The 13,326-nt window shown below is 44.0% G+C and overlaps 1 protein-coding gene across 1 annotated transcript in view; it reads right to left on the bottom strand.

Moving 5' to 3' along the window:
* Positions 1 to 12,257, bottom strand: part of UMODL1 (uromodulin like 1) — a 53,877-nt gene extending 41,620 nt beyond the window's left edge. Inside the window, exons 1-2 of the mRNA XM_017810883.1 lie at positions 12,182 to 12,257; positions 7,383 to 7,625 (exon numbers count right to left, since the gene is read on the bottom strand). Of these exons, the coding sequence (XP_017666372.1) occupies positions 7,383 to 7,625; positions 12,182 to 12,257 (319 nt within the window). The remainder of the gene's footprint in view (positions 1 to 7,382; positions 7,626 to 12,181) is intronic.
* Positions 12,258 to 13,326: the final 1,069 nt, after the last annotated feature.

Genomic DNA, 13,326 nt, shown 5'->3' with positions numbered 1-13,326 from the left:
CACTTTAGAAGCGCGTCTGTTCTAAGGTTTTCACGGGGAGAAAACAACAGCCTAAAAATACCATTATTTAATTCCAAGGGTGTAAATGCTCTCAGATCTTTCTCTCTCTCGTGACATTTCTGCTACAGAAATTTTGAATTTGTAAATTTCCATTAATAATTATTTTAACTTCCGTGGCACAAGGCTGACCCTTAGTTACAGTAATTGTGGGTGTTCCATGAGAGCGGAGACACGACGTAGTTCTCCGGTGCAGGTGAATGGGTTACACAGGAGGACAGGAGAGCAGAACTGAGCCCGTGGCTGCAGCCTGGCAGCACCTGCTCTGTACCAGCTGGCCACTCCAGGAGGTTGGTAGCCCATGCCAGAGAGCCCTGCAGAGAGGGCAGCTAGGGTAGAAGGTTGCTGCTTCCAAGCCAAGGGCAGTCAGTGGTCCTGACTCAATTCCAGGACATATTTCTCTCCAGAGGAAAAGAGAAAACACTTCTAAGCCTTACAATCACTTTCACCCACGGTCTCAAACACAGCTCCATGCTCAGCTCTGGTCTTTCTAATCAACCTGAAAGATTTCTCTTTTCCATTCATCCTGCACCTACAGATTTTCGATCCATTACTGGGCAATTAAAGTCAGCCAGGAGGAAAATTAACCTGATTCTTGCAATGGAAATAGTTGTGGTGCAGAAAAAACACATTTGACATAATAAAGGCCATAGAAAGTGAAAAGTCCACAACAATTATAAATCTATCATGAATCATCAGTTCTGTGGGTTTACAGTTTCTGTTATCCCAAGACTCTGGATGACAGTAAATGTGAGGTTTCTGAGAAGCAGAAGGGGATACTGATACTGACTTTTGGCCTCACTGAAGTAACCTTCTTAAACAGGGAAATTAATTAATCAAGATTTAAACTAAATCTCTGTAACTTGCTGCCACATGCACATTCCGAGTTCCCCCCTCTGCCAGTCTATGGGAGACTGGAGGCTACTGCAAGCAGAAAGCCTCAGCTTTTTGGCACACTCCATAACAGTTCTCATTTTTAGCACTTCAAATCCCCAGCTCAATCTACAGTTGAGGGACTGAGCTCAAACTATGGCCTGCAAAACTCAACATGTGCAATTTTCAACCATTTACGCAAGTGGACATACAGAGATATTTGCACAAAGAATTAGGCTATTGAGGGCAGTGATCTGTGTCCTTCTAAGGGCCCACAGTATCCCTGTCAAGGGCCTCTGAAAGGTAACTGTGAAAAGTAGGCGTAATTTAATGATGGGATTTACCTCCACTGAAAAACCTTCCCAAATCCTGGGGGAACAGGGAAGACACTGAGTTGAGATGTCTCAGTAGGATGCAGGTCATTTGCATGCATATTTTTAAAGATCTGCATGCAGAGCACATGGGATGGCATTTCCCACACTGTTTTGTGTTGTATTTCATCCACTCTGTGTGTGTGTATTTTGTGTGTACATATCCAATGAGCAAAAGCTTTAACAAGGCTTTGAGCACCTTTCACAGAGAGTTGGTGTGAGACCCACAAGAGCTCTGGGCAGCAAATTAGGAAACTCTGTCCCTATTCCCAAACCCAATGAATGTCTGGCTACCCTACAGGGAGCAGGATTTGTCCTGCTACCTAATGCAGCCTGTTATGGGCCTTTTCGTGCCTGTAAACCAAAGTAACTCACTCTCTTTAGTCTCTCACAGGACCAACTCTGCCTCCAAAGTTCACTCTGAGTCACAGGCCTCACAGGACGAGAAAAAAAAAAATCGACCCTGTGCAATCTCACTCAAGTTACTTCTGGGTCCAGCAAGCACCAGGAATCCCATTCTGCTTCCCAGTATAGACCAGGAACCTCTGCTTCTGGCTCTGGGGCTGGCACTATGAGTTGTCCCTCCAAACAGGTCTTACTCCTGGAAATATTCTTCCTGATTTTCAGTCTAAAACCACAATAAGGTGTGATATGGCTTCAGATGCCCTTAGATGAGTCTCCCAGACATTCCCAGTCTCATGTGATTGCTCCATCCCAGCCTCCTGTGCAGGGAGCTAAGCAGCCTCTCACACCAGAGCACCAAGGGATTTCCCTGTATTAGTATATTCCCTGTTCATCAGTGCTCCTTACTATTCAAAACCAGGTGGATCTTGGTAAGCTAGACCCAAGCATGTGAATTCCTCCAGCTCTCAGATTCAGGTGCAGTTCAAGCAGGTTTGAGGTTCAAAGTAGAATTTTTTCCACCTGGGTCTCTTTTTTTTTTTTCTTGTTTAACTGCAGTGTAAATGGCTTAATGAGTCACATGCAATCTCAGAAAACACTATTGAATCCTGGCCCAGTGCCTCCCTGGCCATTTATCTGAAATCAAAAGGTCATCGTTTTCGGATCAGCGGAAACAGGGATGGATTCACTTCACATTTCTGCCTAATTGTACCAGATGCACTTTGAAAATTCAGTTTATGCTCTCCACTTCAATAACGTTGGGGACAGTCACCTACCAAGCAACGCTGCCAGCACTGGGAGCAAGCCAGCCAACTCCTCTGTCAGTTGGACGAAGTACAGGCTTTTCTCCTCTGTTATTTATATAAATGTATGGAAACAGAGCTGCAGCACCCAGTGCTTAGCAACCAAAGGTCAGTTACCAGCCTGCCCACTGGAGAGCCACTGGATCTGCTGTGGCTGCAGGAGGGAGGGATCTCCCTGGAGATTGATGCTGAAGGACACCATTATTTCAGCCACGATACCCTCCCTCTCCCTCCTTCCACCTGGAGGGGACAGGGTTCATCCAGAGGGACCAGCACCCTTCATTCATCTCAGGTATCAGAAGGTGGAGACAAATCCATGAAATTATAGAAAGAGCCCCTGGCAAAGTCTGTTCCAAAGGCAGACTGGCAGATTTCATCATATGTTTTGTGGGACTTTGAGCATTGGTAGACTTTACCTGCTCACGTGGATGTTTTCCATCCTAATTCCTTCTCCAAGGGTTAATTGGGTTGTGTGTTGGTCCAGTATCTGACAAATATTTAACACCCTTCCCTGTGGAAAGCTCTGTCATCCACTAGAACATATTCAGAAGCCATGGGCTGAAATTTGGCAAGGATGCAGCTGTGGGACAAGAGGGGACCACGGCCTTCAAAGAAAGACTTGTAAGAAAAGACTACTAAAAAGACAAGGACTTTTGTCTTGAAGAAGAGGAGGCTGAGGGAGGTGTGACCAAGGTTTACAAAATCCCAAAGGCAGGGGGCAAGGTGAAAGTAGAGCTGGTTTTCACCAGAGCCCACAGTAATAAAATTAGTAAAAGCACACATTTCTTTACCCAAATGGATTGTGGAGGCAGACAGCTTCAGTGGGCTCAAAAAGGGACAAGACAGTTCCCAGACAGGATTCCCACAAGCAGACACTACAAGGAACAGGCAGGGACAGACCCTCTGATGCCCGTAACCCCATTTCTGCAGCTGCTGAGGGCACACAAGGGACCCAAACTGCAGGGCAGGGAGAGACACCTGCTCCTGGGTGAAGTTCCAAAGGGCATTTTGGCACCTTCCCGCCCCAGGTTGATGCTGTAACGCTGCCCATATGTGACACCACCATCCCATGGGTTTCTGGTGACAGCCCAAGCATAGGGGACAGCTGTGCCACAGCTCCTCACTGCTCCAGCTGGAGTCAGCATGGGAACATCTACACACTGGCCCTAAAATGTCCCAGTCCTGCTGAGGAGCTTCCTGGGCTCCAAAAATGAACATTTTTTACTTTACAGTGGTTTTTCTGAAAACCTTAGGAAGTTATGCACACAAAGAGCACTCTGATTAAAAGTGTGACCTTAACATTGCAAATCAAACACTCTCAAGTTAAGAAACTCCAGGATTAAAGTTGTCTGGGCCTTCTTATTTCGGGGTGTTTTTCATGGAGGTAACAGATCAACAGTGTGCTTAGGGAACTTGAACTAAAACAGTGTTTTAGAGACTTGTGTGCTTAAAAACCAGGGTTCATTGCATGCTGATGCACTCTTTCCCTCCCTAGCTGGGGATCAAGCAGGGTTAGGTGACAGATAAGGAGCTCTCTGGTTTCATCTTGTGCTGGAAAGTGGGCAGGCAGCCAGTCACCAGCAGAAGTAACTATACCATCCATTCAAGCAGCTGGAAATTAGCCTGGAGAATTACATCCTGTCTCTACCTGCAAGATTCTGGGAAAGCTTTGTAAGGTGAAACAACCTTTCAGAGGCGTGGGTTTTGCAGGTCCATGAGCCTGACCTGCAGCCCTGGACCTGCCAAGCAGTTGGGGGACTGCTCAAAGTCACCACTGAGGATGTGAATCTCTGTGGCCCAACCACACAAGTTGTTAAAGGCAGCTCTAAGCACTCTGAAAAGCAAAATAAATTTTAAAAAAAAATTAAAACTGCCCCCAAGGTGTCTGAGAGTGGGCACACAGTGGATTGATCTCAGTATCTCTGCAGCTCAGTTGCCCATCTGTGAAAGATGGAGAACCTCCCTCACTTCCTGCAGTCTGTGTGAAGACAAATTGCTGTGTGTAAATCCCCCAGGATTCACCTTAAGAGGTGATAAATAATTCTCTCTTCACTGAGAGGCTCAGCAGAGCACTGCACCATGCACTGCACCATGCACTGCACCATGCACTGCACCATGCACTGAATGTGGAGGTCAAGATGGAATGTTGCTGGGGAGCTCCTTAGAGGGGCTCCATCATCCCTGGGCACCACATGGAAATGTGGTCCTTGGGGCATGGAAGAGCTGGATTAGGTAACTAAAAGAGTTTATTAATCTTCACAGGCCCAAAGAGAGAAAACAAAGGTTGTTTCATTTAATTCCACCTTTGGAATTAATTCTAGCACTTCCTAACTTTTAGATAATTCACTTTTGTGTTGTTATTTAAAAATGGTGAAGTCATTTGTGTAACGCTCTCCCAATGGATAGATGGGCAACTAGTGAGAACTACAAAGTCATTTAACAATGTAGGTACTTTTTCCCATCATTAAAGAAGCAAGAAAAGCAGGACCTGCCATATCCCAGGCAGGGGCAAATGTTTCCTTCTAGGAAGAAAAGGTGAGGAGTGCCCAGGAGCAGGTTGCTGGGAAAGGTCACGGAGACCTTTCCACTCCTAGCAGGATGAAGAGCATGACAGCATGGATAACGTCAAGGAGAAAATAACAGTAGTTCAACAGCATGCTGTGCAGTAATTTCAGCAGTTCCAGTTTCTCTTCTCATCATTTATTTAAGACTGTGTCTAGACAGTGCATTACCATTCACAGAAATTATGACTAATGCCCTGAAAAGCAAAGATACCGGAATAATGTAAACACGGAAATCACCTAGAAGCCATTCAAATCCTTCTACGGTTTAAAATATTCACAGATTAACTTTGACAGTCAAGGTGACCACAGTATTTCATGGACAAGCCTGCCCAGAGTGCCCATCAGAAACGTGGTAAGGGCAGAGTGGAAGTTCTGCAAGGTTTACAGGAGATGTACAGATTTGTTGCTTTTAGATGAAATAAACCCATCAACAGCTCTCAAATCCAAAATATCCTTAGAGATGCCTCTAAAATACATAGAATTTTGCTAGGAAAAAAAAAAATATTTAAAGTGTTTCCAGGATGCTTTTTTTTTTTCCCAGACAAGAAGATGGTCTTGATTTTCAGAGTTTCAAAACACCTGAGTTTCTTGTGCAAACTGTGATATCCACAACTAGCAAGTGACTCTTCCACATTTAGCTGGCACAGCTCTCTCCTTGCACTACAGAATTGAGGCCATTTTCTCTGATTGCCTCTCAGACTTGTCATTTGACTCATGCATGCACACATGAATGCACGAGTGTGTAACAAAAAGACCTTACTGAAGTAATTTTTCAACAATAATTAGACATACTGGAGATTTTCTCCAGTGCAGAACTGATATTTGGAAAATGCAGATGATCAACAATGGGTCCTTTGCCAGTCTGACAAGACTGCCTGGACACACAGTAACCTGCAGGCCAAATTTTGCTGTGGCTGACACTCCACAACAGCCACAGAGCCAACCAACGTGAGGATACAGTAAATTAAGAATCATGTCTCTCTAATTATGCTTTAATTTCTCTTCTATAGCAAATAATTTTAGGAACAAGTAAAACACAACAACTGCGTTCCCATCTTTCTTTTAAAAGCACTTTCCTGCTAGACAAGATATTCTACTACTGTTGAGAAAACACCTGGAAAAAAGTTGCTGGGAGGCTCTTTTTCCAAAGCTCTGAAGCAGCTTAAAAGTAGGATGAACACATTGTTCTTGACAGATCCCATGACAGGATATATGGCTCATACCCTCTCATGCCACGTTATACGATCTGGTGCAGGAGCAGGTTTGGGGACATTCCCACAGATCTGAGTCACCCAAGTCTCATGACCCAAAACAAGGGCCAGAGCTGCAATAGGACCTTTCCTTTGCAATCTGCTGTTGCAGTGTGTGACTGTGTAAATGCCCAGGTCCATACTGAAAAGGGAACATGGAGAAAATGTGATGTCACACTGAAAATAGGAGATTAAATTACATCCTGCAGAACTTTTCTGCATGACAGAACAGTTCAGTGCTGGCCTAGCTAATCCAAGATGCCCATTCAGCTCAAAAGCATGTAACTTTATCCATTAAAAAAAAAAAAAGTTCCTGTTCCCCAAGGAATCTCTTCCATCTACGTCTCAAGTTCTAAAAAAACTGGGAATTTCTTGTTGACAACTGGTAACCCTGATGTGAGAAGGGGAACAAGCTTTCATCTAGAGTCAAAGATGGTTAAGTCTTCCTGAGTAGAGCCTTGTTAAATCTCAGAAGTTAGATCAGATCCACCAAAAGGTTCACCAGTTTTCAGACCTTCCCCAGAGTCGTAGGTAACCAAGGAGAAAATGGGCCCTGGTGTAGTTTTGTTTGGAAAGCAGTTGGTACTGACTTGCCCTGAGGTCACAGGTTGTTTTAAATTTAAACCAAAATTGGGTTTGCATTCTGGGAACAGACCCTGCTTCAAATCAAAGGAGATGTCATCCTAAGTGCATCCTGGATTACTTCTGAGAAGAAAGCTCCCCATGTAAATGGAAACAGCCTCAGAACAGACACTGCACCAGGCACAGGGGAGTTATTGCACTTGTCCAGGGTCATTGGCCTTAACCAGGACAGGTAAGGAGCCCCTGGGGGGACAGCAAGGCGGTCCCTTCTTCAAGATCCCCTGGAATTTTAGTGAATTTGTGGCAAAGAGCAAGAATCAGGAGCTTTAGTCTTTCATGTCTACTCCTTACTTTGTTGGACAAAGTTTACATTTTTGCAGACTCACTTGTTCCAGTGAACAGGAACCTATGTCCCAGAACGGGATGAATGCTCTTCCACAAGAAGCAATTTTTTCAACACTTAATCTGACCAAAACTTACCTAGGGAGCAGTAGAGTCCAACTTGTTCATATCCCTCGCAGCAATCTGTGAGAGTGATGGTTTCAGGGACTTCAATGCTACGATACTGGGGTTTATAGTACGTCCGGGGACACACCATCCACGGTATCCATCCTCCACAGGACGTGTTTCTCTCATAGGACTTTTGGTAGGCAACCATTTTAAACACGTTTTTGGTCAGGGTGTAGTTGCACAGATGGTACCCTAGCAAAGAGAGGCCTTTTTCTGGGGAAGAAAAATAAAAACAGGGAAGAAAGGGATCAGCATTAACTTGTCACTCCGGAGCATCAGTTCCCTGGGAGTATCTAGTTGAAAACAGTGTTGTGAGAAAGCAGTGACAGAACCAATAGAGATGAATGATTTCCAGGAAAGCTGATGTTAGGAAGAACATCACTTCAAAAAACAGACAGAAGAAAGAATTAGTAGTGACTGCTTGTCATAGGCATCACTTTGGTCATCAAAGGATGAAGATTGCCAGGAAAGTCAAAGAGTTCCTGGTGCCTTCAGGAACAAAGCAGAAAAAGGGCTATTTAACTCCAGAAAATGGAAAGGAAATTAGTATATGTTAATGGAAAATAATAGAACAAAATAGGCACTTCCAGGCCAGAGTCATCCAAGCACTTCACATGTCCACTTCAGCCTAATGATGCCAAAGTGTTCATTGCTCTCCTCTGGCTATAAAGGGAATGAAGGGAACTCATGGGCAGATGAGTCACAGTAGATGTCTGGAATAAGACATCCTTCAGACATCACTCCAGGCTAAAACTGGGTCCTCGTACATCATTGGGAAGGACTTTCAGGTATCTGACACAGAAGGTATTCCCGGAGCTCCTGTGCTGCCTCTCTGCATTTGTAGCAGACCTTGCTAGATCAGGCCTTGAGACCTGAAGTGGTTCATTGACTACAGGATAAACAAAGCCAGTGATAAGGTCGTTAACTACATCATTTCACACAGGTCTGGGAACGGGACTCGTTTTCCAGAGTTCTGAAACCATTCGTGATGAGGAGTGAACTTGTTACATGTTTTACTTAAAACTGAAATACTTGAACAGGAACGGGGATTAAAAAAAAACAACACCAAACAACACAGAGAAACATCAACAACAGCAACAGATCCAGATGGAGTTTAAGAATTAGCAGTAAGCAACCTACAGTCATGTCACAGACATCAGGCTGGCTCCTAATGAGATATTACAGAAGCCAGAGGGGCTGAGTCACTCTGTGTCCCATTTGGGAAACCAATCGGATAGAATTAAAATGCCTGCATCATCCTTCAGACAAAGCAAAAGAAACTTTAACAAGGATAAACATGAATTAGCTGCAGAGATTCAAATATAGCAGGGTTATTTTCTTTTCTGAGAGCTCTGAGGGCACCAGGGTCAGCCAACAGACAGACTGAAGCTAACACAGTATACACAAAAGACATACAATTAAAATATTTACAGCTTCTCTTATTTGTACACTGCTGCCTGAAAAGATGAAACACATAAAAACAATTCAGGAATTGTCAGGCTCTTGGGAATCTGTGCTTTTATCACATTTAGCTTTGCAGCTAAACAAAAGATATATGCACAATTTGAGCAGGACTGATAAAAAAGTTTTGGACGGGATGACCACAGGGGCAGTCCAGAAGAAAACATGGAATAGATATGGTACCTAAATATGGCCCCTGGGAGCCCAGCCCTGCTCTGCCCAACCCCTCTGTGCCTTCCTTCTGCAGCAAAAGGTAGAGTTTGACTCTGGGTTGTGCTACAGGGAGCACGTGTGGGAGCAAGAGAATTCCTGGTAGGCTCCAGGCAATCTGTGCGGCTGCTTAGAGCAGGTTAGCAGGAAAATATTGACAGTAAGGGCATAGCTGGAAATCCCACTCCCTGCTTCTTCCTCCTCCCCAGCCTCAAGCAGGGCATCTCTGAGTCCAGTCCCTGAAGCAAGATCCAGAGGCAGAGGCTGGAAGGTCTTCACATCCCTAAAAAGCACCAGGGCTTGTCCTTAAGAAGAGATTGAAAGAAAACAGTCACGAGGGGTAGGAAGACACTCAGACTGTCCCCAGATGTGAGGCTGAAACCCACACCCAGCCTGAGCCAGGAGAGGACCCCAGTGGCCGAGATGGAGGTCTGACCAGGACTGGGAAAGCCCATTCCCAGTTGTGGCTGGGCAGGAGGGAATGGAGGGGGAAGTGAGTCAGGGAAAGCAAAGTGGCCTCCCTCCCCAGATAACTTTAGGATATCCATCTGGGAGAAATGAGAAAAGAAAACAAATGTGGGTTCTGGGGCAGAAATCAGAGATCTGATTTTTATGCTGCTTTTTATCCAATGCATTTGATGGATTAACACTTCACATGAGGCACAAGTGCCTGATAAGAAACAGGGAGCTGTCACTGCATTTTAGAAAACATTCCCTTGCCATATGTTAAGAGTGCTCCAAGAATACCTATCCCTGCAAATGCTTCTAGGCTTGTAGGTATGGGGGGGGGGAGGAAATAAATCTTGTTTCAGCTTTTTTGCCTTTTTTTTTTTTCTTCATTAGTTTGGGACCTGAAAGGCTAAATAACCAGAGGGGAATACAGTGAACACTTAAATCACTGTGGTTATAACCTTTCTCTAGAAAAAGGGCATAAGCATCTCTTGGTGACCAGGGAAAGCAGAAGGAGTGGGACAAATTTTATTCTATGAAAACGAGAGGAAAAAGAAAACACCTCATGTATTAGGGAACCAGACTGTTATTATGTTAGAGGAGAGTAGGAAGAAGACTTCAGCCTTGTTCCTCATCCCTGTGATCCCTCCATTTCCACAGAGAACAGGTATAGCATGGTTGGAGCAAAGCAGGGACTGGAAGGGAACAGCTGAGGAAGGAGAGCACAGAGGATTCCTGTTGTCCATGCAGAGCCGAGGCTGCAGCGAGGACATAGCACTGGAAAGCTAAAAATTCCAGTGTCAGCTGAGCTGGCTTAGTCTCTACAGCAATGTGCAACATAAACACAGGTATGAAACTGAGAATAAAATGGTGTAGAATTAGACACAGTTTATAATTAGAAGCCACAGCTGTCAGAGCAGATATGAAATCATATTTCATACTTAAACATTGATACTAAGTATATATATATATATATGTGTGTATATATACACTAGATATAGAATGAGGCTGCCAAAGCCAAAAGAGAAGGTTTGAGACATGGCTCTGGTGGTACAAAAAGATGCCCTTATTGGAAGAGTTTGGGCTGAAGGTGGCAGGGAAAGTTGCAGCACGACCAACTTTGGCATCATCCATCACTTCCATACAGTTTAAAACAAGCTTTGACACTCTGAGAGTTCAATTATTTGCTGACAGCAGTTTGCTGCTGAGCAATGTGGCTTGGATCAATCTGGGCTCTTTAGCAAATTGGCTTTCTGCTCTCGTTGCTCCCATCTATGGGATTATGGCACAATCAAATGGAATTAAAATGCACTGGCTGCTGTTTCCAGAGACTCAGAGCTGAAGTCAATCCCAAAGCAGGAGAAGGCAGACACCTGATGTCAGTAGGGCTGTGTTACACTTATCATCTCTGGCCTTCAGTTTTGTGTCTCAGAAACCACCAGCTTTCAGCACTGTCAGAAAGAGCACTAATTTTTTTACGTTAAGCAAGAGCAGAAACAATTAAAGCAAATATTTTATTAATAGAAGAAATAAAGCCTGGAAGAAAAGGCTGTGTAGGAGCAGGCTGCTTATAACTCAAGGTCAAACCAAGATCAGAACTGAAACCACGGTCAAAAAACAGCAATAAAGAATGCTTGATAGCATTTATGACACAGATACAGCTGCAGTTCTCGAAACTTCACTGCTCAAGAGCCAGAAAAACCACTGTGAGCTGGGATCTGCAAAATTTTTTCTTGCTGGAGAACAGCAAGAGCCAAAAACAAGCCCTTTTCTTATCTTGGTGTAACCTCAGAAGTCATCTGTTGGAAAAGGTTCCCAGAGGGCAGATTCAAGCTCAGCTTTAAAAGGCAAAGGCTCCGAAACAAGAAGAAAAATGGATTAAGAGCTTGATTTTTCTGCGTATTCCAAATTCTTTTTAAAGTCAACACAATTTAAATTGTATTAGAATGGGGGTTCTGCTGGCCCCTAACCTGTAAAAGCCTTTTTTTCAGCTGTGACTTGGACAGAATAACAGAAAAATCTGCAGGGTTCTAAGAAATATGGTTTATATTTAACTGAGACTCACTAAACCACTTAAGCAAAAATATGCAACAAAAAGCAGCCAAAAGTCACGATCTTTTCTCATCTAAATAAATCAAACCAGAAACGAAGAGCAAATTAGGAGTTCATTTAGCAGTTACAACCTAACAACTGGGTTAGGTTTTTCCAAATTACATCCCATACCACAGATGAAAGTTAAGCATGTCTTCTATTTAATTTTTATAATTTGCTTCATTTTATGCGCCTCTAGGAGTTTGCCAGGTACATTACTACCTCATTTCCTCTGAAAGTTTATTTTAAAGACAACTTTCATAAAAATTTGCACATTACTGAAGACAAAGCAGGAATTCTACTCATTCATTTCTGGCACAAAGGGAAGGATTTTGCCTGGGGATGAAGAGTAGGGGACAAAGGTTGTATTTTCACTGGGTTAGATTTTCTTTGTTTAATTATCAGTCAGGGATTCTTAAATGGTCGCTGAGACATTGCCAGCTCTCCAGAGAGTGGCCACCTTGGCTGGTTTATTTCAAATAAAGAGCCATCCCACCTCCAGACTAAACTGTCCATGTAACAGCCGTGGTCCTCTGACCAGTTTTTGCATCACTCACCTGTAATCTCATCCCCACTTCCCTGCTGTGTGGCTGCCCAGAGCATGAGAACAGAAATAAGAGTGATCCCAGCCATTGTAGTGCCCATCCTGCATAAATCCTTCTTATGGCTTTGTTTCCAAGGTGGTAGAGCCTGACTGTCCTTACACATAAGGCTTTTGGATTAGGGAAAAAGGTGCTCTGTTCTGTTCCTTTTTGCAGGTGGGTGATAACTCCTGGCAACAGAAACAAAGAGCATCCAGGGGGAATTTTGCCGGTTCTCTCTCCTTCACTCTCTCCCCAGGGAACCTGCCTCTTCTGCCTGTTCAGCTTGACTCCCCCCCAGCCTGGCTTTGAGAAAAAGGCATTTCAAAACTGCTGGTTTAGTCCATGTTTATCCTTCAGAGCACTTATTGCCTCTCACACCTTGGACACCCAACAGGACTGACATACCTCAAACGTCAGATATATGTACCTGGAATTTAGTTTCTGTCCACACATCAGGTGCTTCTACTTTGAAGGTCTTTAATTCTGTACCTTGAAAACAAACTAAGAGTGAAATAAAATGTCTGTGTCAATGTTTATTCCTGAATTTAAGCTGTTTCACCAGTTGCTCTCACTGTGCTCCTCATTTCACTGCTATTTCAGCATCCCATAAACCAGAGCAGTGCCAGGTGATCAAGAGCCTTATTAAGCAGGGCATGAATCAGATTTCAGAAACCAAAATCCTTTTCTTTTTGTTGTGTAAATCCTGAAGGCACATTCCCAAGAGAGATGTGCCCCCATCTTTACAACACACAACAGTAACTTCAGTGCAGTGTCACTTGGCTGACGCAAAGAAAAGGAGTAAACACAGGGTGATATTTTTGGAGGAGACGACACTAAAGTATGGAAAAATCACAGGTACAAATCTTGGAGCTGAGGCAATGTGTGAAGAGCAGCACTTAAATACATATCCCAGTATTGCAGACAATTTTATGAGGATGAAAGAGCCAGGTGTGAGGGGTCTGGGATCACAGATTCCCATTTGTGTACGTTCAGAATATCAGTAATATCACTTTTGTAAAGCACTGCTGGGCCATCACTGTGTTGACACTCAAGAGGTAGGAGAGCTGGGGCCCTGCAGAACATGTGGTGCCAGCACAGGAGTCTCAGGATGGTTCCAA

This window comes from Lepidothrix coronata, unplaced genomic scaffold (assembly GCF_001604755.1).
Source record: "Lepidothrix coronata isolate B3197 unplaced genomic scaffold, Lepidothrix_coronata-1.0 Scaffold30, whole genome shotgun sequence".
NCBI classification, from domain to species: domain Eukaryota; kingdom Metazoa; phylum Chordata; class Aves; order Passeriformes; family Pipridae; genus Lepidothrix; species Lepidothrix coronata.
The sequence above is the reverse complement of the archived record's forward strand: the minus strand, read 5'-3'. Positions and strand labels throughout refer to the sequence as shown.